At 43.8% G+C, this 27,522-nt stretch overlaps 1 protein-coding gene across 1 annotated transcript in view; it reads left to right on the top strand.

Moving 5' to 3' along the window:
* Positions 1 to 9,106: 9,106 nt before the first annotated feature.
* The window catches only part of LOC122547166 (toll-like receptor 3), a 36,819-nt gene continuing 18,403 nt past the window's right edge, over positions 9,107 to 27,522 (top strand). The window contains exons 1-2 of the mRNA XM_088000837.1: positions 9,107 to 9,435; positions 16,142 to 16,610. Coding sequence (XP_087856963.1) covers positions 16,170 to 16,610 — 441 coding nt within the window. The 5' untranslated portion in view covers positions 9,107 to 9,435; positions 16,142 to 16,169. The remainder of the gene's footprint in view (positions 9,436 to 16,141; positions 16,611 to 27,522) is intronic.

Raw genomic sequence — 27,522 nt, 5'->3', positions numbered from 1 at the left:
TTTCCCTGGTGTCGGGGAGTCCAGAACGAGAGGGCATAGGTCTAGGGTGAGAGGGAAAAGATACAAAAGAGACCTCAGGGGCAACTTTTTCACTCAGAGCGTGGTACGTGTATGGAATGAGCTGTCGGAGGAAGTGGTGGAGGCTGGTACAATTGCAACATTTAAGAGGCATTTGGATGGGAATATGAATAGGAAAGATTTGGAGGGATATGGGCCTTGTGCTGGCAGGTGGGACTAGATTGGGTTGGGATATCTCGTCTGCATGGACGGGTTGGACCGAAGGATCTGTTTCCATGCTGTACATCTTTATGACTATGACTAGTCTGATCTTTTTTATTTGTTCATGGATTGTGAGCATATCCTGCTTCGCCAGCATTTGTTAGCTATCTGTAACTGCACTGGAGAAGTAGGGTGAACTGCTTTCTTAAACACTGCAAATCCTTAGGGTGTGAGGACCCCACAGATGCTGTCAAGGGTAGTTACTCTCAGACTACCTCTGGGGATCAGCTCTTTTGTCCACATTTGGACGAAGGCTGTACTTTATGTCAGGAGCCTAAAAGCCCTGGCGAAACCCAGACTGGCCAGGTTATTCCTTTGCAAGTGCGCCTAATAGCACTGTCATTAACCCTTAGCTGAAAGAGTGGTAATTGGTCTGGTTGGTCTGCCCTGCTTTTAGAGTACAGGAAATAGCAGGGCAATTCGGGGAAGCAGTGTCATTGTGGTAATATCCACATCCAGTTTGCAGCAAACAGCAAAGAATGCAAACTGTATGTTTGTTGTATTTACCTTTTGAAGATAAATACCCTGAGCCATCTTCTCTTTAATGGTGGCATATTACTCAGTTTTTCCCAGCAACCTTTGGTTCCAGCCCACCTTGCTCAGCTCTGTTTTTTCCCCGTTGAAATTGGTTCTCTGCCAGTTGATTATTCCTGCTGTAGATCGATCAATGTAATTTTCCACTGTCATCCTAAACCTCCCTGCTACACCATCTTTCCAATGACACATTCATCCATTTTATCATCACATTTCTGTTTTCACTTGCATGTGACACTGGGAGAAATCCAGAGGTTACTAGTTTGGAAGTCTGCTTGCTAATTTTCTACACACTTTCCTAAATTCTGATTGCAGAACAACATCCTCTTCTTATTGGTTCCAATATGGATGATGACATTTACTTGTTCACCCTCCCCAACAATGGTGTCCAACTGCCATTCTGTGACATCCATATACACCGCACCAGGGAAGTAACATGACATCATGAAGTCACACCAATGGCCACAGAAATGCCTTGTCTGCTCCCCTAACGAAGAAATCGCTTGGCATTACTTCTCTTCCTTCCCTCCTGTATGGCTGGCCCACTGTGGTATCACAGGCTTGGCTTTTGCAGCACTTTCTCAATGAATCAGTATCCAGAATGGATCACAGAATTCGTACAGTGTGGAAACAGACCATTCGGCCCAACAAGTCCACACCAACCCTCCAAAGAGTAACCCATCCAGACCCATTCCCTACCCTATAACTATATTTACCCCTGACTAATGCACCTTATGTACACATCCCCGAACACTATGAGCAATTTAGCATGGCCAATTTACCGAACCTGCACATCTTTTGAATTGTGGGAGGGAACTGAAGCACCCAGAGGAAACGCACGCAGACACGGGGAGAATGTGCAAACTCTACACGAGACTAGAATTGAACCCGGGTCTAGTGCTGTGAGGCAGCAGTGTTAACCACTCAGCCACAGTGCCAAATGGAAAGACAATTACTGAGTGGGACCTCCTGCATTACCAACTTGCAGATGAAGAGCAGTTGCCTATTCCCTTTCTGTCTGCTTGCCCTTATGTTGTATACATTGCTGGAGCAACTCAGATTCCTACGTTGGATGGAGTTGGCTAGGCAGCTGGTGTAATTCAGATTGGGGCCAACAGCATGGGGTTCAAATCATTGATTGAGCCGGTCTGGGTTTGGGACCAGTCAGGTCCCTTACCAAACATATCGGGAAAATCATGGTGCTAGCCTTCAAGACAGAGAACTCAAGAAGAAGCAGAGAGGATTCATTAAATAATAAAAATGCAAATAAAATTAGAAACTAAGAAAATGCACTAAATAGGAAATAAGAAAACTTAGGGAAGTGGGAAAAGGGAGATGAGACAAGAGATGTGAAACCTCTGAAGTCTGCTTCAAATCTGTGTTAAACTCGTGATGTCGGTCTCACAATTAGGTAATAAATGAAAGTTGATCTCATTGTGCTTTTGATGAATTGCCTGACTCTCATTAATTGTATATTTCAGGAAAGTAATTACAAAAAAACTTGTTTCATACTTTAAAAAATACACTATTTTGACTACATTCAAACTTTACAATATTTTTAAATGTTGCACTCGAAACCCAATTGCACAGTGCCCATTTCTTGACTGTAAACAAAAGGAAAAAGAGCAACAATCATGAGAGAGAGAGAGAGAGAGAGAATCTGCAACAACCAATTTTTTTGTATTGAATTACATAATTACACAGAAACAGACCATTCGGCTCAACTGCTAGCTTTTCTTTTACAGTCATAGAGTAATACATCATGGAAACAGGCCCTTCAGCCCAAACTGGTCCATGCTGACGTCAATGCGCACTCAGTTTGTTCTGATTGCCCACATTTAGTCCATATCCCTCCAAACCTTTCCCATCCATGTACCTATCCAAATGTTTTTTAAATGTTGCTATTGTACCTGCCTCAACCATATTCTCTGGCAGCCCATTCCATATACACACCATTCTCTACATGAAGAAGTTTCCCCTCAGGTTCTTCCTAAATCTTTCCCCTCTCACTTAAAACCTATGCCCAATAGTTTTCAATTCCCCAACTCTGGAAAAAAAACTATATGCATCATCCTATCTATGTCCCTCATGACCTCAATAACGTCATCCCTCATTCTCCTACATTCCAAGGAATAAAGTCCTATCTTGGCCAACCTCTCCCTATAACTCAGGCCTTCTAATCCAGGCAACATCCTTGTAATTCTCCTTTGCACTCTTTCCATTTTAACTACGTCTTTCCTATAACAGGGTGACCAAACCTGTACACAATACTCCAAGTGCGGCCTCACCAACGACTTTGACAACTGTAACGTAACATCCCAAATCATTATGCCTCGATCAATGAAGGCCAGCATGCTAAATCCCTTCTTCACCACACTACCTGTGAGGCTGTTTTCAACAAACTATGTATTTGTACTCCTAGGTCTCTCTGTTCCACAGCACTCCTCACGACCTTACCATTTACTGTACAAGAACCCTGCCTTGGTTTGACTTTCCTAAGTACAACACCTCACACTTAGCTGTATTGAATTGCACTTGCCAATCCTCAGCCCACTTCCCCATCTGATTAAGATCCCTCTGTAATGTTTGATAACCTTCCTTGCTATCAATTATACCTTCTAATTTTGTATCACCTGCAAACTTACTCATCATTCATAACCAGATTATTTATGTTAAATAATAAAGGTCTCAGCACCGATTCCTGTGGCACACCACTAGTTACAGGCCTCCAGACGGAGAAACAACCTTCAACTATCACCTTCTGTTTCCACTATTGAGCCAATATTGAATCCAATTAGCTATCTCTCCCTGAATCCCATGCGAACTAACCTTCATTACTAGCCTTTGTGCAGGGCCTTGTCAAAGGCCTTACTAAAGTCCATATAAACAACATCCACTGCCCTACTCTCATCTATTCTCTCGTTTACTTCTTCGAAAAACTTCCCATGCACAAATCCATGCTGACTATCCCTAATCAGACCTTGACTATTAAAATGTTGGTTGATCCTGTCCCTTAGTATCCTCTCCAACAACTTGCCTACCACTGATGTCAGGCTCACTGGCCTGTAGTTCCCTGGCTTGTCTTTATTACCTTTCCTAAACAATGGAACATTAGCCACCCTCCAGTGTTCCAGAACCTCACCAGTGGCTTATGATGAAGCAAAAATCTCTGCAAGGGCCTCTGAAATTTTTTCCCTAGTCTCCCACAACATCCGAGGATGGGCTTGATCAGGCCCAGGGAATTTATCATCTGAATGTGCTTTAAGTCTGCAAAAAAACCCTCTCTGGTACTATGTATGCAGTGGGGAGAAATATTCATTAAAAATCTCCCCCATCTTCTGGTGGTTCCACACAGACAGCCATGCCGATCTTTAAGGGGGCCTATTCTCTCCCTAGCCACCCTTTACACTTAATATAGCTTATTTGCCAAATCCATCTCTTACTGTCCCTGGACTCTTGATATCACAGTTTCAAAAGCTTCCCATTTGCTAGTCACTCCTTTTCCTTCAAACAGATTCACCCAATCAACCTCTGCTAGACCCTGCCTAATGGACCCCAAATCAGCCCTGCTTTAGGAAAGCACCTTAACCTGTGGACTTCACCAATCTTTTTCGATAACTATGTTAAAACTAAGACAGTATGGTCACTGGATTCAAAGGGCTCTCTGACTGACACTTCAGTCACTTACCTGATCTCAAATCCCAAGAAGAGGTCCAGTATTGCACTCTCATGAGTTGAGCTTCTACATGTTGATTTAGGAAACTTTCTTGGACACATTTGATAAATTCCACTCCATCTGAGCCTTTTACACTCTGGGTGGCCCAGTCAATACAGGCAAAATTAAAATCTCAACAAATACTACTCTATTATTCCTCCAGGTATCTGCAATCTCTCGACACATCTGCTTCCCTAGTGCCTGCTGGCTATTTGGGGGTCTATAATACAGTGACTATCCCCTTCTTGTTTCTAAGTTCTAACCATATAGCCTCACTGGATGACTCCTTAAGAATATCCTCTCCAAGCACTGTTGTTATGTCCTCCCTTATCAAAAGGGCAACTTCCTTCTTCTCGTTTACTTATACTTCTGTCACATCTGTAGCTACTGCATCCGGGAACACTGAGCTGCCAGTCCTGCCCTTCTCTCAGCCATGTTTCTATCATGGCTATAATATCACAATCTCCAGAGCCAATCCATGCTCTGAGCTCTCCTGCCTTACCACTCAGGTCTCATGCATTGAAATAAATGCACTTTAAACCAGAAGTCTTTTCCCTCACTTTACTGTGCACCTGGCTCTCCTGAATAGTGAACTTGCTCTCGATGGCTAATGTATTTTCCCCTGAATTCTCAATGGTCTCTCTGGGATAGTGTCACCATCCCCCCCCAAACCCGCCAAACTAGTTTAAACCCTCCCGTGTAACACTAGCAAATCTCCCCGCAAGGATATTGGTTCCCCTCCGGTTCAAATGCAACCCGTCCCTCTTGTACAGGTTACCTCTAGCCCAGAAGAGATCCCAATGATCCAAGAACTGAAAACCCTAGCCCCTACACCAGCTCCTCAGCCATGCATTTCTATTTCTATCCTGACCGGCGTGTGGCGCTGAGAGTAATCCAGAGATCACAACCCTCAAAGTCCTGCTTTTTAACTTCTTACTTACGACCCTATACTCATTTCACAGGACTCCATCCTTTTGTCTACCTATGCCATTTGTTTTGATGCGCACAATGACCTCTGGCTATTCACCTTCTCTCTTCAGAATTTTCTGCAACTACTCAAAGACATCCTTGACCCTGGCATCTGGGAGACACCACACCATCCTGGTGTTTTTTTCTATGGCCACGGAATCTCCTGTCATTCCCCCTCACAATTGAGTCTCCTGTCAGTATCACTCTGTCTGACTGCACCCTTCACTTCTGAGCCTCAGAGCTGGTCACAGTGCCACTGACCTGACTGCTGCTGCTAACCCCTGAAAGGTCATCCCCTGCCAACAGTATCCAAAGCCGTTTACCTGTTATTGAGTGGAATGGCCATAGGGGAACTCTGCATTGACTGCACTCCCCTCTTATCTTTTCTGGTGGTCACCCAGTTACCTGCAGCCTGCACCTTAGGAGTGACCATTTCACTCCATCTCTGATCAATGATGTTCTCTGCACCCCACATGATCCCTAACATGGTCTGTCAGGAGCTGCAGGTGGGTGCACTTCGCATAGGTGTAGCTATCAGGGACACTGGAAGTTTCCCTGATAACCCACATTCTGCAAGAGGGGCATGCCACTGCCCTAACTGCCATCCCTTCTGCCTTCTGCTGTGACAGGAAGTAGAGTTAAAGCGCCCTTACCTGCTTTTATCTGTACCTCTGCTCAGCCTCCTCATGCCAAAATCTCTCCAGCAAAGGACTCAGCTCTTCCACTCTAACACTGGCCCACTCCCTTAATGGCTGCTCCCTTGTAGACCTTTACATTGCCAGTCCTTCTCTTCACACAGCCTTTTGTTTTGATCAGGCTATAGCCCAACAGGTTTATTTGGAAACACTAGCTTTCAGAGCACTGATGAAGGAGTTGTGTGATTTTTAACTTTGTCCACCCCAGTCCAACACCGGCACCTCCACATGCCTTTTTGTTTGGTCAGAGGAGGTGGGAGGGTAGGAAACACTAATGCAGCGTTTCAGGTTTAACCAACCTTGACGCCAGGTTCTGTCTGACCTGCTACACAGTCGTGATAACTGGGGCCATGTTTTATTTAGCAATGCTGAAATACTCAAGCTGTCAGAATGCTATATAGTTGGAGACGCCTTCATTCCAAAGACGTGAAACCAATGGTCTGTGTACCCTCTCAAGTCCATGTATGAGATCCCACAGCAAAGTTTGGAAGAATGGAGTGTTTCCCCCATGCATGGGTCACGATTTATCACTCGACCCCTCATCAGTTTAACATATTATCTATTCATTTGTCAGATTTCTGCTTGTGGGAGTTTGCTGGAGCCAAATTGAATGTTGAGTTTCACACAATGTATTTCATTGGCTGCAAAATCCTTTCAGCATTCGCAAATTTTGTTATGAACTGTAGACATGCCTTTCATTCTGTCTTTCCTTTGCCATTATAGGTTTGCAAGGCTCTGCCATCCGAGAATGCAGATGTTAAATCACAGACAGAATACCAATTCCAGTGATCTTGAATCAAGTATAGTATTCTCTGATAAAAGTAAAATATCTCAAACTAGATTAAAAGAATTCTGAAAATGTGATTACCTCCCGACAGAAGCAGGATCACAGATTCAGCAAATCACAGAGATTTACTTCAACACACTAGCTACTTAACCATTCCTGTAAAAGAACTATTCACTTAGTCCTATTCCCCTATAGCCTTTGAACTGTCTGGTATGGTTCAGTTGATAGCATGCTTACTTCGGAGTCATAGGTTCTTTGAGGTTAGATTAGATCCCTTTTCAGATTTTTAAAATTTATTCATTTTGTGGGATGTGGACATGGCTGGTTGGCCAACATTTATTCCCCATCTCTAGTTGCCCTTGAGAAGGTGGTGAACTGCCTTCATGAACTGCTGCAGTCCACCTGTTGTGAGTTGACCCACAATGATATTAGGGAGGGAATTCCAGGATTTTGATCCAGCAATGGTGAAGGAATGACCAGATGTTTCTGAGTTGGGATGGTAAGTGGCTTAGAGGGGAGCTTGAAGGTCATGGTGTTCCCATATATCTGCTGCCCTTGTCCTTCTAGATGGAAGTGGTCGTGGGTCTGGAAAGATTGTCGGTAAATCTCTGCAGTGCATCTTGTAGATAGTGCACACTGTTGCTACTGAGCTTCAGTGTTGGAGGGAGTGGGTGCTTATGGATGTAGTGACAATCAAGCAGCTGCTTTGTTCTGGATGGTGTCAAGCTTCTTGAGTGTTGTTGGGGCTGCACTTATCCAGGCAAGTGGGGAGTATTCCATCACATTCCTGACTTGTGTGTCTTGTAGATGGTGGACAGGTTTTGAGGAGTCAGGAAGTGAGTTACTTGCTGCAGTATTCCTAGCCTCTGACAAGCTCTTATCAGAATTTGAGCAGAAAAATCAAAAGTGACACTCCTGTGCAAAAAGGATGTGCGAGCTGTCTCTTGGCTGCGATTCTAAACTGAGACGTTTTTGCCTGTTTCAGTGAATGTAAAATATTCCACCACCATATTTCAAAGAAGTTCAAGGGTTTGGTTCCTGATGGTCTGGCGACTATTTATCCCTCAGTCGATATCAACGAAAACAGACAGCCTTCTTATGATTAAGTTTCTTTTTATGGGAGCTTGTGATGACTATGCAACCCAACTGCAGCGTTTCAAAATTGGAACGGTGGTCACATGTCAAAAACACTTTATTCAGGGATTTCTAGGGTTCATGAAAAGTACTACATAAAACTACTTTCTTTTTCTTTGTTCTTCAAATTTGTTTTAAACACTTTTGAATATTGTCAAACTATTGGCTGCACCAGCAATCAATGTAGACAATCAGCTGACCTTGTAATGTGGCTCATTTGCACTGATGCTCTTCAGTGAGTCAGTGTGGTCTTATTGGGCCAAACTGCCTGTTTTCACACCGTAGGGATTCCATGAAAGTTATGTTGATCATCTGAAATTTGGCATTTGGGCATTTGCCCTGATTCATGCAAGATGAAAAGCTTCACCAATATGTCTCTCTATCAGAAATATTCAACTTCTTAACTACCAAGCAATTGTTTAAAAAAAAGTTTTTTTTTACGGGTTCTGCTGCTCTCCTTGTTTCTACTAGAGGAATCATATCAGAAGGTGGTGCCACCTTCTCAGGAGTGATTAGGGTGGATCACAATTATTAACTTTGCCTGCGGTATTCACACACCATTTGTTTTTACCAAGCCAGCCTGGACAGTGGCTTTAATTCATACCCTTCAGTTACAGAGACACTAACTAGTGCTAATTGTAATTAACTTACCAACCCCATTCCCAGTTACAAGTGTTCAGATCTCTTTGCCTCTTTTCTGTTCCAGTGACAGAAATTTGACATCAAGATTTTAATAATTAGTGGTATGAGTTTCGACATCCAAGCAAATGTGACATTTGTAACTGTCCCCTTGGACCTGGCTCAGCTCCAACCTGTAATCACTTATTCCTCACTCCCATGAGAAAGAGTTAAAAATAAATATTGCTGAAGAAACTCAGCAGGTTTCGCAGTATCTGTGGAAAGAAAGCAGAATTAACGTTTTGGGGTCCTTCTTCAGAACATGAAGGATCGTTGTTTCGCTGAGACATTTCGGGGGTGTCCCTCCTGCCTCCAATTGCTTCACAATTCTCTCTGCAATTGGCCGATGGAGCTGCCAGAGGCCTCCGAGGGAGTTTCCCCAAGAGCCAAAGAACTCCTCCGTCTCACAATGCCCGCCTCTTCGAAAGTGAAAGTGAACAGAAGGGAAGCTGCCCAGGATCCAAGTGCCTAAAATGAACTGCGACCACAAACTGCCATCGCACAGTGATCGAGACTCCGAATGCAGAACTGGTATAAACCAACTTCCCCTCAACGCCTGCACCAAATATTCACCTTGACTTGTAGGCACTGACGCGGTTGCACAATGTCTGGACACGGGGCAATGAGAGATCAGTATCCTAAAGGTGAGGATTAAAGTATTGGGGGTGAAGCCTGACCTGATGGCAGGGTGAGCGGGGAAACTGAGATGAAGCTGCAGCGGTGAGTAGCAGCTCCAGGTCACGCTTAACCCTGGATGAATTCACTGGCGCTTTCGTGGCAGTCTCAATGTATCATTGCAACCAAGCCGACCCTTTTGTTTGCGGTATAAGCTTAGATTCGACTTTAAAATGTCTATCTGTGTTATATATAGATATATGTACCTGTATATCTGCGTTGACAGAATTGCAGCTCAAGTTGCACCAGTACTGAAGGGCCCATCTGTTTGGCCATTTAGTAAGACCATGGCAAGTCTGATAATCCATTGGCTGCTTTTCTGCCTTTTCTCCAGAACTATACTCATTGGAATTTAGAAGAATGGCGGTGGAGGGGGGGGGAGTGGTAGATTTTACAAGCACATTTAAAATTATGAAAGCAATAGGTAAGATAGAAGCAAGGAGATTGTTTCCACTGGCAGGTGAAACTAGAACTAGGGAGCAGGGCCCCAGAATACAGGGGAGCATCCTGGGATGCTGCCTGACCTGCTGTGCGTTTCCAGCACCACACTCTGGACTCTGCAGCATCTACAGTCCTCACTTTCACCACAAAATGAGGGGGAGTACATTTCGGACTGACTGGAAGAGGAACTTCACCATCCAAAGGGTTGTGAATCTGTGGACTTCCCTGTCCAGTGAAGTAGTTGAGGCTACCTGATTGTATTTGCCTTAAAAACATTCAGACAGATTTTTGAACAGTAATGAAACTAAGGCTTATGGTGAGCAGGCATGTAAGGGGAGCTGAATCCACAAAAAGATCAGCCAGGGCAGGCTCGAAGGGCCAGATGGCCCACTCTTGCTCCTCTTTCTTACGCTGTTGTAACCCTTGATTCCCTTACCCAGTCAACAATCCATTTAGTGCCATTCCCTTACCTCTTTTCCCTAACCCTGCACATTCTTCCTTTTCAGATGACAGTTCAGTTCTGCCTTGGATATCTCCACTGAAGTTGTCTCTGCGTCTCTGCTGTCCTCTCCAGCAGTGCATTTGGGTCTTGACCCTGTAATAGCTTTCCCTCATTATGCTTTACCAATTATTTTAAATCTGTGGCCTCTCGTTCTTGCCCATGTTGCAAGTGTACCAGTTTCTCCCTGTCTGTTATGTCCAGGCCCCGTGTGATTTTGAATACTTTTTTCAGATCTCCTCTCATGCTGCTCCTAGCTGGAAACTGGGATTGGGAGATCAGGTCCTTGTTTTTGACTGGTGCAGATTTGATGGTCCAAAGAGCCTTCTTCTGTGCCCTGGACCTCAATGAACTTCTAACTAACTTCTTCCATCTACTTTCGTAACTGAAACTCCTTATCCCTTGAAGCATTCTCATTAATCGTTTCTACACTCATGAGCACTGTCTTCCTGTACAACTGTGTTTTAACTTATTCTTTCATTTGCAAGTAGCTGACTCACATTTCTACTTTATAGAATTGTAAAAGCCAACATGGTCCTTTGTGGATGATAGGAGGTTTGTATATGTACATGTCCAGTTGAGATACAAAGCATTACAAAACATTCACAGGTATAACAGGAGTGCTAAAGCAAAGTGCTTTAATGTTACATTGCTATAAATGTCTTTAAAATTCAATCTGAGGTTGAGAGAAAGACCTGGCATTTTTTACAATACCTTTCATGTTTTCAGATTGTCCCAAAACACCACCAACATTAAAATACTTTTGAAGTATAGTCAATGTTGTTCTGTAGGCAGCTGTTGCATTTATATATCACCATGAACAGTTAACTTGCACAGAGAAAGGTCCTGCAAACAGTAATGATCTGACAGCCAGGGTGATTGGCCTTGGGGTTTTTTGAGGATAAATATCAACCCAAACACATGCCAATTTGAGTAGAAAAGTGTGGTGCTGATCTCCAACATCTGGAGTCCTCATCTTCTCCTTCATGCCGATTTGAACAGATTTCAGAAAGGAAGGTTGTGAAACAGTCATGACCAAGTACTTTATTGAGGTGGTAGGTGTGTTAGACTGGGACACATATACATGAACCTCCAGAAAACATTAACCACTGGAAATTACCAGAACAGACTAGTTGGCATTAAATTAGGGGAAAGGTGTGAAATTGGAATTAAAGCAGAAGGAAAGGAGGAAGGAATCAAAGGGCGGAATCTCCTGTTGTGCAAGTTAAATTTGGCATTGGGCATGGAAGTGAACATCCAGTCAAAAAGTAAGCTTTTTTCCAAATGATTATATATTTCCAGCTTATTATGTATACATTTGTAAGTAGCTCCGTGGTTTGTGCAATGGGAGTTAGCAGGAAGTTGACACCTTTGCTTATGTGATTGAAAATCCTGGTGGTATAGTTAAATGTCATCTTTAAAGCAAGGCCTTCATTCACTGAAAGCCAGCAGCATCACTCAGGCTTTTGCAATAGGCACCTGCAGCTAAAGTAGCACTTGCACCACACAAATGCCAAGTTATGATCATCTCCAATAAAAGACAATCTAATCACTGCCCATTTAACATTCAATGGTATTGCCATCACTGAATCCCCCATTATCAACATCTTTGGGGTTACTATCCACCAGAAGCCTAACTTGAATGACCTTATAAGTACATGGCTACAACAGCAGGTCAGAGGCTAGGAATACTGCAGTGAGTGACTCACCTCCTGACTCCTCAAAGCCTATTCAACATCCATACGGCACAAGTCAGGAATGTGATGGAATACTCCCCACTTGCGTGGATGGGTGCAGCTACATCAACACTCACAAAGCTTGACACCATCCAAAGCACCTTGCTTGATTGGCATCAAATTCAAAATATCTACTCCCTCCACCACCAACACTCAATAGCAGCAGTGTCTACAATCTACAAGATGCACTGCAGAAATTTACCAAAGATCCTTAGACAGCACTGTCCAAACACAGGACCACTTCACCTCAAAGGACAGGGGCAGCTGATACATACTCCTGACAAGTTTCCCTCCTAGCCCCTCACCATCATGAATTGGAAATATATGGCTGTTCCTTCACTAGCAGTGGGCCAAAATCTTGGAACTCCCTCCCTAAGGGTATTGTGGGTTTAGCTAGTGTACAAGAACTGCAATGGTCAAGAAGGCAGCTTACTACCTCCTTCTCAAGGGCAACTAGAAATGGGCAATAAATGCTGGTGCAGCCAGTAAGGCCAGTGAGTGAATATATTTTAAAAACCATTCTGGCTCTTTCACCCTTCATAAGGATACAAATGCTTAGGAATTGACCGACAGGTTTAGACAGTACATTTGGATCAGCTCAGGCTTGGAGGGCCGAAGGGCCTGTTCCTGGGCTGTAAATTTTCTTTGTTCTATAATCAAACTTCCACTTTCTCTGGTCAGCCTGCTTCCCTTCTCCAGATAACTTTCACCCTTTGCCAATCTCCTTGATCCGTTGCACTCCAGCCTGTCTCTCCCATGGTCAGCATCTGTGTCCCATGCAACTTAGACAACTACCGCATGGGCTCGATCATCACCTGATATAGACAAATGCTCTGCAAAGAAGACAGAGTAGTGGCTGCTCACTCTAAAGTTGAAAAAGGTGACTGAGTACCTTGCCTGATAAGGAGACACGAACCTGAAGCATGCATTACCCTGTTGAGGAGAACTTACTCGGGAAGAGGAACTTAATTCTGGTACACTGGCTTTCTAATGAGCATTCATGAGATGCAAATAAATGCAAACGTGCTTCCTGATGCCTCTCATTGGGTATTTCAACCGACCTGTCGTATTCTGAGAACTTACATGCAACAGTTCATCTCGTGATTAAGTAGGCCAGGATTCCGTAAAAGAGAGGGAAATAAGGTTATTTTAGAGTTGTTGGAAGAGGGTTCTGTTCTGGGACCACTTCTGTTCACTATACATTAATGATCAGATACATGCCTGGAGTGAGTGACCACCAACTGAAGAAGACACACAGTAAATAATTTTGAAGGAGCATGTTAAAATAATGGAATGGAAAAATGTTGCACAATGGAATTAATTTAAACCTCTCAGACCTTGAAGATATATAAATGGGAGTGGGTGAAAGGTTAATGTCTACTAAGAACTCCGTTAAGAAATTAATATCTAGTGGAGGTTGGGCAAAGGAGTTAAGTCGTAGCCCCACTCAGGGATTTCTACATGCCAAAGAGAATCAACTCGTTTTTAATTTTTAATGCAGAACCTAGCATAGTGTCTTTATAACCTGTTGTTATCTTGTTTAGCCTTGTTGTCACTGGCTTCTTTTTTCTAGTTTGATGATATGAAGCTGCAGCCAGTTTCGGTGATCCTTTGACCTTTTATTCAGAAGATTTCGGAAGCAGAAGAGGGACAGCTAATAAAGGACTGAAGGTGTTATATCTGAATGCTTGTGACGCAGATGTGGTGGGCATCACGGAGACATTGGCTGCAAGGGGATCAGGATTGGGAGCTGAATATTCAAGGATATGCATCTTATCGAAAAGATAGGCAGATGGGCAGGGGGGTGAGGTTGCCCTATTAGTAAGAAATGAAATTAAATCAATACTAAGAAATTAATAGGGTCAGTGGTGTAGAATCTGTGTGGGTAGAATTGAGGAACTGCAAAGATGAAAAAACCAGTAGTAGGAGTCATATACAGGCTTCCAAATAGTAGCCAGGAGCTGGGGGCAAGATATACCAGGGGATAGTAAAGATGTGTAAGAAAGACAAAGTTACAGTGATCATGCGGGATTTCAAAATGCAGGTGAACTGGGAAAATCAGCTTGGTAGTGGTTCACAAGCAAAGGAATTTGTGGAGACCACTAGGGACAAGCAATACTGGATTTAGTATTGTGCAATGAGGCAGACGAGATAAAGGAGCTTAAGGTAAAGGAACCCTTAGGAGGCAGTGATCATAAAATGATTGTATTTACTCTGTAACTTGAGAGGGAGAAGATAGAATCAAAGGTAACAGTACTACAGCTGAATAAAGGTAACTACAGAGGCATGAGGGAGGAGTTGGGTAGAATTGACTGGGAGGGTAGCATAGCAGGAAAGACAGTGAAACAGCAATGGCAGGTGTTTCTGGGAGTAATTCAGGAGACACAACAAAACTTCATCCTGAGGAAAACAAAGCATGGTAGAGGACTAGGGAAGCCAGGGATAGCATAAAAGAGAAAGCATGTAATGGGCGGCACGGTGGCACAGTGGTTAGCACTGCTGCCTCACAGCGCCAGAGACCCAGGTTCAATTCCCGCCTCAGGCAACTGTCTGTGTGGAGTTTGCAAATTCTCCCCATGTCTGCGTGGGTTTTCCTCCGGGTGCTCCGGTTTCCTCCCACAGTCCAAAGATGTGCAGGTTAGGTGAATTGGCTATGTTAAATTGCCCATAGTGTTAGGTGAAGAGGTAAATGTAGGGGAATGGGTCTGGGTGGGTTGCTCTTTGGAGGGTCGGTGTGGACTTGTTGGGCCAAAGGGCCTGTTTCCACACTGTAAATTATCTAATCTAATCTAATAATCTGGCACTGGGGAGTGGGAACCTGAGGATTGGGAATCTTACAAAGACCAACAGATGGTAACAAAAAAGAAATAAGGAGGGAGAAGATTAAATATGAGCCAGCCAGCAATATAAAGGAAGGCTGTAAGAGTTTCTTTCGATATATAAAGGGCAACAGAGAGGCAAAAGTGGTCATTGGACCTTGGAAAATGACGCTGGAAACATAGTAGTGGGGAACAAGGAAATGACTGAGGAACTGAATAAGTACTTTGTGTCAGTCTTCACTTTGGAAGGCACAAGTAATATCCCAAAAATTCAAGAGCGTGAGGGGGCAGAGCTGAGTATGGTGGCGATCACCAAGGAGAAGGTGCTCGAAATTGAATGGCCTGAAAGTGGATAAATCACCTGGACCAGATGAACTACATCCAGAGTTCTAAGGGAGATAGTGAAAAGATAGTGGATGCATTACTGGTGATCTTTCAGGAAGTGCTACAGTCAGGGAGGGTCCCAGTGGACTGGGAAAAGGCTAACGTGACACTCTGTTTAAAAAGGGAGTAAGGCAAAAAATGGAAAATTCCAGACCGATTAGCCTAACCTCAGTCATGGGTAAGACCCTAGAATCCATTGTGCAGGTTGAGATTTCTGAATACTTGGAAGTGTATGGTAAATAGGGCAAATTCAGCATGGTTTCATCAAGGGGAGGTCATGCCTGACAGATCTGCTAGAATTCTTTGAGGAAGTAAAAAGCAGGTTAGACCAATGACAGCCAATCCTTGTTATCTGTCTAGATTTCAAGAAAGCCTTTAACAAGGTGCCACACAGGAGGTTGCTAAGTAAGATAAGGGCCCGTGGTATTAGAGGCAAAGTGTTAGCATTAATAGAAGCTTCATCTAACAGAAAGCAGAGAGTGGGGATTTGCGTATCAGGATAATTTGGTTATCAGGGCATTAATTACTTTGTTGTTTTATTTCTGAAATGTGAACCACTTAAGTGAAGCTTTAACTGGACAAAATAAGGCAGTACATTTTCTCATTTGAATCCACTATTATAAATGTGTGGTGTCATTATTTATGAAGTTTTATTTTGGTCTGTGATATTTTCTTTCCTAAAAGTTTGTGCAATAGTAATCAATCTTTATTAAGTGCCACAGGCACAATTTAAACACAATTTGAAGTAAGAGACTGTAGTGTTAATATATGTGTCTTTTCTTTTTTTTGTACGTAGAATAAAAGTTTGATTCCACATTTGAAGAATGAAAATGTATTTCCAGACTATCATCTTGTACTTTAAATTTGCAATATTATATCACGGTGCTACAGCCTCTGGAACTCAATGTAAAATACAGGGTCTGATTGCGGATTGTGGACACTTAAAGCTCTCAAGCATCCCTTCAGACCTTCCAGTCAACATCACAGTGCTAAATCTCTCCCATAACCAGCTGAAGCACTTGTCAGCTTCTACACTGTCTCAGTACAGTCAGCTTCAAGTTTTGAATGCTGGCTATAATGTCATCACTAAAGTCGAAGAAAACCTATGCAAAGCTCTTCCGTTCCTGCAAATGCTGGGGCTTGAACACAATCAGTTCTCTCATTTGTCCGTACATTACTTCTCGTACTGCAGCAACCTGACTGAGCTGTACATACAATTCAATCGAATCAAGGAGATCACAGGCAATCCTTTCACAAACCTTCAGGTAAGAATTAGTATGTCGACAACTGGCTTTCAAAAAATGCAACAGTGCTCTTTAAGAATGTAGAGAAAGTAGGAAGGAGTCAACAGGGAGTCAGGAAGACTAAACGGGGCTATGAAATGTCCTTGGCCAGCACAGTGAAGGAGAATCCTAAGGCATTTTATACAGAAATTAGGAGCAAGAGAGAAAGCGTAGGCTAAAGGAGGGAAGTTATGGGTAAGATCCTTAATGAGTACTTTGTATCAGTATTCATCAAAGAGAGGGATGCTAAGGTTAAGGAAAGCTGTGTGAATACTCACAGGCTAGTAAACATAATGAAGGAGGAAGTGTTGGGTGTCTTGAAATACATTAAGGTAGACAAGTCCCCAGGGCCAGACAAGATCTATCCCAGGATAGTGTGGGAGACAAGGGCCTTAACAGATAACTTTATGTCATCTTTGGCCTCAGATGAGGTTTGAGGGGACTGATGAATGGCCAATGTTGTCCCTTTGTTTAAGAAGGGCAACAGAAATAATCCAGCTGGTGAGCCTAACATCAGTGGTGGGGAATCTGCTGAAGCAGATAGTGAGAGTCACGATTTATTCACACTGGCAAGCAAATGGATTCGTAGTGATAGGCAGCATGGGTTTGTGTGGAAAAGGTCATGTCTCACCCAACTTGATTGAGTTTTTTAAGGAAGTTACAAGAATTATTGATGAGGAAAAGGTGCCGGGTGTTGTCTACATGGACTTTAGTAAGGCATTTGATAAGGTACGTCATACCAGGCTGGTACATAAGGTATATTTTCATGGGATCCCAGGTGAGCTGGCTAGATGGATACGAGACTGGCTTGGTCATAGAGGACAGAGACTAGCGGTGGAAGAATGCTATACAGAATGGAGATCAGTGATTAGTGGTGTTCTGCAGGAATCATTGCTGGGACCTTTGTTGCTTGTAATACATATAAATAATCTGGAGGAAGATGTAACCAGTCTGATTATTAATTTTGCGGATAACACTAAAGGTGGCGGGTTGCAGATACTGAGGAGGATTGTCAAAGGATACCAGCGGAATATTGATAGATTGCAGATTTTGGCAGCGAAATGGCAGGTGGAGTTTAATCCAGACAAATGCATTTTGGAAGGTCAAATTTGGATGATAATTATACAATAAATGGTAGAACTGTTAGGAGCATTGGCGTACAGAGGGATCTGTGTGTACAGGTCCATAGATCCATGAGAGTGGCAACATAGGTGGATAAGGTGGTCACAGGCATACAGCATACTTCATCGGCAGGGCATTGAATATAAAAGTTGGCAAGTTATGTTACCTTTACAAAATTTTAGTTCGGCCACATTTGGAATATTGTGTACCATTCTGGTCACCACATTAACAGATGGTCGTGGATGCTTTAGAGCGGATGCAGAGAACGTTTCCTAGGATGTTGCCTAATGTGGAGGGTTTTTGTTAGCAGGAGAGGTTGGATAACCTTGGATTGTTTTCACTGGAGAGATGGAAGCTGAGGGACAAACTGATAGAATTCTACAAAATTATGAGAGACATAGATAGGGTAGATAGTCAGAGGCTTTTTCCCAAGGTGGAAAGGTCAACTTCAAGAGGCCACAGGTTCACGGTGAAAGGGGGAATGTTTAAGGCAGAAGTGTGGGGAAAATGTTTCTCACATTTCATGGGCACCTGGAACATACTGCCAGTGGAGGTGGTGGAAACAGATACGTTAGCAATGTTTAAGGTGTATCTTAATAGCCGCGTGTGCGTGCTGCAAACAGAGGGAAAGTAATTGTGCATGGGCAATAATTAGCAGGTCTAAATAAGGATTCGGAATCAATGCAGGCTTGGTGGGCTGAAGAGCTTGATTGTGTGCTGTACTTATTGTATTGATAAGAGAATTTGAGGTTTCGGTTAAGAAAAAGAAGGAAGCATATAACAAGTAGAGATAGGAGAGATTGAGTGAATCCTTAGACTATAAAGGCAATAGGAGTATACTTAAGAGGGGAATCAGGAGTTCAAAAAGGAGACATGAAATAGCTTGGCAAATAGGGTTAAAGGGAACCCAAAAGGTTTTTATAAATACATTAAGGACAAAAGGGTAACGAGGGAGAGAACAGGGCCCCACAAAGATCAGCAAGGCAGCCTATGTGTGGAGCTGCAGGAGATGAGGAGATAATAAACAAGTATTTTGCATCAGTGTTTACTATGGATAAGGACATGGAAGATATAGAATGTGGGGAAATAGGTGGTGACATCTTGGATAATGGCATATAAGTGGATAAGTCCCCAGGACCTGATCTGGTGTACCCTAGAAATATATGGGAAGCGAGGGAAGTGATTGCAGGGCCCCTTGCTGAGATATGTGTATCATTGATAGTCACTGGTGAGGTGCCAAGACTGGAGGTTGGCTAACGTGGTGCCACTGTTTAAGAAAGGTGGTATGGAAAAGCCAGGGAATGATAGACCAGTGAGCCTGATATCAGTGGTAGGGAAGTTATTGGAGGGAATCCTGAGGGACAGGATTTACATGTATTTATAAAGGCAAGCACTGATTAGGGATCGTCAGCATGGCTTTGTGCGTGGGAGGTCATGTCTCACAAACTTGATTGAGTTTTTTGAAGAAGTAACAAAGAGCATTGATGAGGGAAGAGCAGTGGATGTCATGTATATGGACTTCAGTAAGGCGTTCTGACAAAGTTCCTCACGGAAGACTGGTTAGCAAAGTTAGATCACATGGAATACAGGGAGAACTAGCCATTTAGATACAGAACTGAAGGTAGAAGATAGAGGGTGGTAGTGGAGGATTGCTTTTCAGACTGGAGGCCTATGACCACTGGTATACCACAAGGATCAGTGCTGGGTCCACTACTTTTCATCATTTATATAAATGATTTGGATATAAGCATAAGAGGCATAGTTAGTAAGTTTACAGACGACACCAAAATTGGAGGTGTAGTGGACAGCGAAGAAAGTTACCTCAGATTACAACAGGATCTTGATCAGATGGGCCAGTGGGCTGAGGAGTGGCAGAAGGAGTTTAATTTAGATAAATGTGAGGTGCTGCAGTTTGGAAAAGCAAATCAGAGCAGGACTTATACGCTTCATGGTTAAATCCTATGGAGTGTTGCTGAACAAAGAGATCTTGGAGTGCAAGTTCATAGTTCCTTGAAAGTAGAGTCGCAAGTAGATAGGATAGTGAAGAAGGCATTTGATATACTTTTGTTTATCGGTCAGAGTACAGTATTGAGTACAGGAGTTGGGAGGTCATGTTGCGGCTGTACAGGACATTGGTTTGGCCACTATTGGAATATTGCATGCAATTCTGGTCTCCTTCCTATTGGAAAAACGTTGTGAAACTTGAAAGGGTTCAGAAAGATTTACGAGGATGTTGCCATGGTTGGAGGATTTGACCTATACGGAAGGTTGAATAGGCTGGGGCTGTTTTCTCTGGAGCGTCGGAGACTGAGGGGTGGCCTGATAGAGGTTTATAAAATCTTGAGGGGCAAGGATAGGGTAAATAGATAATAGGTGGAGGAGTCCTGAACTCGAGGGCATAGGTTTAGGGTGAGGGGGAAAGATATAAAAGAGACCTAAGGGGCAATTTTTTTCATGCCGATGGTGGTGTGTGTATGGAATGAACTGCCAGAAGTGGTGGAGGCTGATACGACGACAACATTTAAAAGGCATCTGGATGGGTATATGAATAGAAAAGGTTTAGAGGGATATGGGCCAAGTGCTGGCAAATGGGACTAGATTAGGTTAGAATATCTGGTCAGCATGGACGAGTTGGACCAAAGGGTCTGTTTCCCTGTTGTATATCTCTATGACACTATGATATCATATTTATATTGCGGCACCTCTCATAAAACCACTTTCTTAATATTGTTTGTTATTTTTCAAACGTAACTGGTTCTATTTTTAATGCAGTTGTCCACTATGACTTTGCATATTTAAAGTTAGTTGAAGAAAAAGCTCCTAGCTTGTCCAGCCTCTCCCTATAACCCATACTGTTGAGTCCTGGCAACATCCTTGTAGATTTCTTCTGCACTTTTTCGAGTTTAATAACATCCTTTCCATAATAAGGTGACCAAAACTGAACTCAATACTCCAAGTTCAGCCTCACCAATGCCCTGTACAACTGCAACATAACTTCCCAACTTCTATACTCAGTACACTGACTGATGAAGGCTAGTGTGCCAAAAGCCTTCTTCACTGCCCTGTCAAGCTGTGACTCTACTTTCAAAGAACCATGCACTTGAACTGCAAGATCGCTCTGTTCCATGACATTCCTTAAGGGTCTACCGTTTACCATGAAACTGCTATCTTGATTTGACTTTCCAAAATGCAAGACCTCCCACTTACCTATATTAAACTCCATTTGCATTTCACAGCCCACTTCCCCAGCTGATCAAGGTCCCGCTACAATTTCTGAGAATCTACCTCACTGTTCACGATACCGCCTGGTTTAGTGTCTTCTGCAAACTTACTAATCATGCCTTCAACATTCTCATCCAAATCACTGATATAGACAACAAACAGCAATGGGCCTAGCACTGACTCCTGTGGCACACCACTAGTCTGACAAGCATCATTCCACTATTACCCTCTGCTTCCTACTAACAAGCCAATTGTGTATCCATTTTGCCAGCTCCTTTTGAATTTCATGCGATCTAACCTTCCAGAGCAGTTATAGAAAATCCACTTGTATTACTGTCGACAATGACTTTGCAGTTGGATGTGCTAATCTTCTATACACCTCAAGTGGAAGCACACTGCTGGACGATAAGCTACTGTGTTGAAAATTTAGATCTTAACTATTTAGGATGAATTATATCATGCAACATGTGTTATGAAACCATAGGAACCTTGTGCATACAAAACCTTGGTAATGTCTGAACACCAACTAAAGAATAAATAACTAGGAAATAGCTAGGCATCAGTTAAGGGCCTGGTTAAAGAAAAATGTGCAATCCTGTTGTGTTGAACTGATTCAGCACATTTCTTTTCGTGTTTCGTAATTGTGACTCCTAAAGCATAGTATGTCACCTTCAGTAATGCAATTTTAGATCAGAATCACCAACCCTATTTTGATTTTCTTTGCTGGTTTATTTTTTTTTCATCTTATCTCTGTCTGATTACCTTCTCTTTATTTTCCAACAGTAGAGTCATGGAGACGCACAGCATGGAAACAGACCCTTCAGTTCAATTCGTCCATGCCTGCCACATATCCTAAATTAATCTAGTCCCATTGGCCAGCATTTGGTCCATATCCCTCTAAACCCTTCCTATTCATGTACCCTTCTGGATGCCTTTTAAATGTTGTAATTCTACCCGCCTCCACTACTTTCTCTGGCAGCTCATTCCATTCACAAACCACCGTCTGCATGAAAGGTTGTCCCTTTTAAACTTTTCCTGTCTCACCTAGATCCTATGCCCTCTAGTTTTGAACTCCCCCTACCCAGGGAAAAATACCTTGACTGTTCACCCTATCCATGCCTCTCATGATTTTATAAACCTCTATATAAGGTAACCCCTCAACCTCTGAAGCTCCAGGGAAAATAGCCCCCGTCTTTTCGGCCTCTCCCTATAGCTCAAAAACTCTAACCCTGGCAACATCCTTGTAAATCTTTTCTGAACCCTTTCAAGTTCAACAACACATTTCCCATAGCAGGGAGGCTAGTATTCCAAAAATGGCCTGACCAATGTACTGTACAGCTGCAACATGACCTCCTAACTCATACACTCAAAGCACTGACCAATAAAGTCAAGAGTTCCAAATGCCTTTTTCACTACCCTGTCAACCTGGGGTTCCGCTTTCAAGGAACTGTGAACATGCACTCCAAGATCTCTTTGTTCGGCAACACACCCCAGGACCTTACCATTAGGTTCATAAGTCCTTCTTGATTCATCTTACCAAAACATCTCACATTCATCTAAACTAAAGTCCATTTGCCACTCTTCAGCCCATTGGCCCATTTGATTAAAGTCCCATTGTATTCTGAGATAACTTCCTTCACTGTCCGCTACACTACCAATTTTGGTTTCATCTGCAAACTTATTAACTGTAATTCCTTCATTCACAGCCACATCATTTATATGCACGACAAAAAGCAGTGGACCCAGCACCAATCCTCATGGTCACACCACTGATCACAGGCCTCCAGTCCAAAAAAACAACATTCCACTACCACCCTCTGTCAGCTACCTTCAAGCCAATGTTGTCTCCAAATTGTTGGATCCCTCTGATTCCATTGCTAACCAGTCTATGAAGTGGAAACTTGTCAAACATGTTGCTGACATATTTATAGACAATGTAACTTCTTTGCCCTCATTAAATCATCTTTGTCAGCTCTTCAGAAAATTCAATCAAGTTAATGAGACATGATTTCACACACACAAATCTCTGTTAACTAACCTTAATCAGTCTTTGCCTTTACAAGCACTTGTAAATCCTGACTCTCTGAATCCCCTCCAAGAACGTACCCACTGATGTCAGGCTCACCAGTCTATAGTTCCCTGACTTTTCCTTACAGCCTTTCCTTACAGCACCACATTAGCCACCTTCCAGTCTCCTGGACCTCACCCATGGCTGTTGATGATACAGATATCTCAGCAAGGGGCCCAGCAATGGTGACCCTAGCTTCCCAAAATGTTTTGGGTTTCACCTGATCAGGTCCTGGAGACTTATACACCTTTATGCATTTTAAGATGTCCAGTACCACCTCCTCTGTAATATGGACACTTTTCAAGATATCAATATTTATTTCTCCAAGATCTCTACCTTCCATGTCCTTTTCTACACTAAATGCTGATGCAAAATACTCCTTTAGATCTCACCCACCTCCTGCGGTCCCACACATAGGTGGCCTTGTTGATCTTTACGGGGTCCTATTCTCTCCCTAGTTACTCTTTTGTCCTCAATGTATTTGTAGAATCTCTTTGGATTCTCCTTAACCCTATTTGCCAAAGCCTGTTTGGCAAGTCATGTCCCCTTTTTTGCCCTCCTGAATTCCCTCTAGAGTATACTCCTACCACCTTTATACTCCTCTCGGGGTTCATTCAATCCCAGTTGTCTATACCTGCCATTTGCCTCCTTTTTCTTGACCAGAGCCTCAGTATCTCTAGTCATCCAGCATTCACTACACCTACTAGCCTTGCCCTTCACCCTGACAGGAATGTCTTACCTCTGGACTCTTGTTAACTCATTTTTGAAGGCCTCCACTTTCCAGCTGTCTCTTTCCCTACAAACAACCTCTCCCAATCAACTTTTGAAAGTTCTGGCCTAATACCATCAAAATTAGCCTTACTCCAATTCAGAACATTAACTTATGTATCAGGTCTAACCTTTTCCATAAGTATTTTCAAACTAAAAGAATTATGATCAATATCCCCAAAGTGCTGTCTCACTGACACCTCAGTCACTTGCCCTGCCTTATTTCCAAAGAGAAGGTCAGGTTCTGTTCCTTCTCAAGAAAGAACTTGTTGTTCAGGATTCTGACATTCACACCTCCTTAATGTTTTGTCTTTTTTCATGTGTCACAGCCTCTCCCTTTATCACCACGAAACCTTTTGTAATTCAGTCTCTCCTGCCTTTCACCTTATCACAGACCTTTTTATATTATAAATGTCATATGACATGGTGGATAAGACACATTGTGGCTGTCCTGCTCATATTACTCAGTTACATTATACATAAGTGTCTAGGCTAGAGTGGTCCTGGAAAAGCACAACAGGTCAGGCAGCATCCGAGGAGCAGGAAAATCGACATTTCGGTCAAAAGCCCTTCATCAGGAATAGAGGCAGGGTGCCTCACAACATGCAGCCCTCCACTCCCGCTGCTCCAATCCCAACCTCACCATCAGGCCAGCAGATAAAGGGGGTGCAGTGGTAGTCTGGCACACTTACCTCTACACCGCTGAAGCCAGACGCCAACTCGAAGACATCTCCTCCTACTGCCCCCTCGACCATGACCCCACCCCCCATCACCAAACCATCATCTCCCAGACCATCATCTCCCAGACCATACAGAACCTCATCACCTCAGGAGATCTCCCATCCACAGCTTCCAACCTCATAGTCTGGGAACCCCTCACTGCCCGATTCTACCTCCTTCCCAAGATCCACAAGCCTGACCACCCTGGCCAACCCATTGTTTCAGCATGCTCCTGCCCCACCGAACTCATCTCTACCTGCCTTGACACTGTCCTATCCCCCCTAGTCTAGGAACTCCCCACATATGTTCGAGACACCACCCACACCCTCCACCTTCTCCAAGACATCCGTTTCCCCGGCCCCCAACACCTCATCTTCACCGTGGATATCCAATCCCTCTACACCTCCATCCGCTATGACCAGGGCCTCCAAGCTCTCCGTTTCTTTCTCTCCCGACATCCCCAACAGTACCCTTCCACTGACACTCTCATTTGTTTGACTGAACTGGTCCTCACCCTTAACAATTTCTCCTTCGAATCCTCCCACTTCCTCGAGACCAAAGGGGTAGCCATGGGCACCCATATGGACCCCAGCTATGCCTGTCTCTTTGTTGGCTACGTAGAACAGTTGATCTTCCGTAATTACACCGGCACCACTCCCCACCTCTTGCTCCGCTACATTGATGACTGAATTGGCACCACCTCATGCTCCCGTGAGGAGGTTGAGCAATTCATCAGCTTCACCAACACATTCCACCCTGACCTTAAATTTACCTGGACCATCTCTGACACCTCTCTCCCCTTCCTGGACCTCTCCACTTCCATTAATGACGACCGACTTGATACTGACATTTTTTACAAACCCACCGACTCCCACAGCTACCTGGATTACACCTCTTCCCACCCTATCTCTTGCAAAAATGCCATCCCGTATTCCCAATTCCTCTGCTTCTGCCATATCTGCTCCACCAGAGAACACACCAGATGGCCTCCTTCTTCAGATCTGCAATTTCCCTTTCCACGTGGTTAAAGATACCCTCCAATGCATCTTGTCCACATCCCAGCCCTCCGCCCTCAAACCCCACCCCTCCAACCGTAACAAGGACAGAACGCCCCTGGTGCTCACCTTCCACCCTACCAACCTTCGCATAAACCACATCATCTGATGACATTTCCACCACCTCCAAACGGATCCCACCACCAGGGATATATTTCCCTCCCCACCCATTTCCGCTTTCTACAAAGACCGTTCCTCCATGACTACCTGGTCAGGTCCACGCCCCCCAACAACCCACCCTCCCGTCCTGGCACCCTCCCCTGCCATCGCAGGAATTGCAAAACCGTGCCCACACCTCCTCCCTCACCTCCATCCAAGTCCCCAAAGGAGCCTTCCACATTCATCAGAGTTTTACCTGCACATCCACTAATATCATTTATTGTATCCGTTGCTCCCAATGCAGTCTCCTCTACATTGGGGAGACTGGATGCCTCCTAGCAGAGCGCTTTAGGGAACATCTCCGGGACACCCGCACCAATGAACCACACCGCCCTGTAGCCCAACATTTTAACTCCCCCTCCCACTCTGCCGAGGACATGGAGGTCCTGGGCCTCCTCCACCGCCGCTCCCTCACCACCCGATGCCTGGAGGAAGAAAGCCTCATCTTCTGCCTCGGAACACTTCAACCCCATGGTATCAGTGTGGATTTCACCAGTTTCCTCATTTCCCCATGCCCCATCTCACCCCGGCTTCAACGTTCTAGCTCAGCACCGCCCTCATGACCTGTCCTACCTACCTATCTTCCTTTCCATCTATCCACTCCATCCTCCTCTCTGACCTATCACCTCCATCCCCACCCCCATTCATCCATTGTACTCTTTGCTACCTTCCCCCACCCTCCTCTCTGACCTATCACCTCCATCCCCACCCCCATTCACCCATTGTACTCTATGCCACTTTCTCCCCACTCCCACCCCCCTCTCATTTATCTCTCCACTCTGCAGGCACCCCGCCTCTATTCCTGATGAAGGGCTTTTGCCCGAAACGTCGATTTTCCTGCTCCTCGGGTGCTGCCTGACCTGCTGTGCTTTTCCAGCACCACTCTAATCTAGACTCTGGTTTCCAGCATCTGCAGTCCTTGTTTTTACCTACATTATACATAAGCCCATCAAACCCAGGTCTATCCCTTTTAATACGGCATCTTAGCTTTGGCCTCGAGGTGAAGATGATCCAGAGTTGTATCACCCTGTACAAAGCAAATGCTACTGGTTAAAGGTACAACATACTCACAGTGTGGAGGTGCCAGTGTTGGACTGTGGTGGACAAAGTTAAAAAATCACAACACCAGGTTCTAGTCCTACAGGTTTGTTTGGAAGTATTAGCTTTTGGACCGCTACTCCTTCATTAGGTAGCTGTGGAGCAGATCATAAGACAGCATTTATAGCAAAAGATCACAGTGTCATGCAATTGAAATGATATATTGAACAAACCTAAATTGCTGTTAAGTCTTTCATCGTTTCGAATGGGTTGTGGGTTCATTATTCCAGGTTTGTTCTAGATTTGTTCAATGTATCGTTTCAGTTGCATAACACTGTGATCTTTGGCTATGAATTCTGTGTCTTATGATCCTGCTCCACAGCTGCCTGATAAAGGAGCAGTGCTCTGAAAGATAGTACTTCCAAACAAACCTGTTGGACTATCGCCTGGTGTTGTGTAATTTTTAACATACTCACATGCAGGCTCTCAAATAACCTAATTGTTAAGTAAGAGCATTTTTTTGTCTTCTCCAGTTCCCTGCTGTGACAGTTTAGTCATCATGCCTGCACTGTTCTATTACCTAGTGCCAATCCCCCATCTTTTCTCCATATGACTGTGCATCATTTTGATTCAAATAATCATCCAATACCCTCTTGAATGCCTCAATTAAACCTGCCTCCAGCACATTTCCAAGCAATCCATTCCAGATTCTAATTATTCACTGTGTGAAAGCGTTCTTTCT

This window comes from Chiloscyllium plagiosum, unplaced genomic scaffold, assembly GCF_037043375.1.
Source record: "Chiloscyllium plagiosum isolate Xiang-an unplaced genomic scaffold, Cpla_swu_hap1 HiC_scaffold_2, whole genome shotgun sequence".
NCBI classification, from domain to species: domain Eukaryota; kingdom Metazoa; phylum Chordata; class Chondrichthyes; order Orectolobiformes; family Hemiscylliidae; genus Chiloscyllium; species Chiloscyllium plagiosum.
This window is presented reverse-complemented; position numbering and strand designations above follow the sequence as displayed.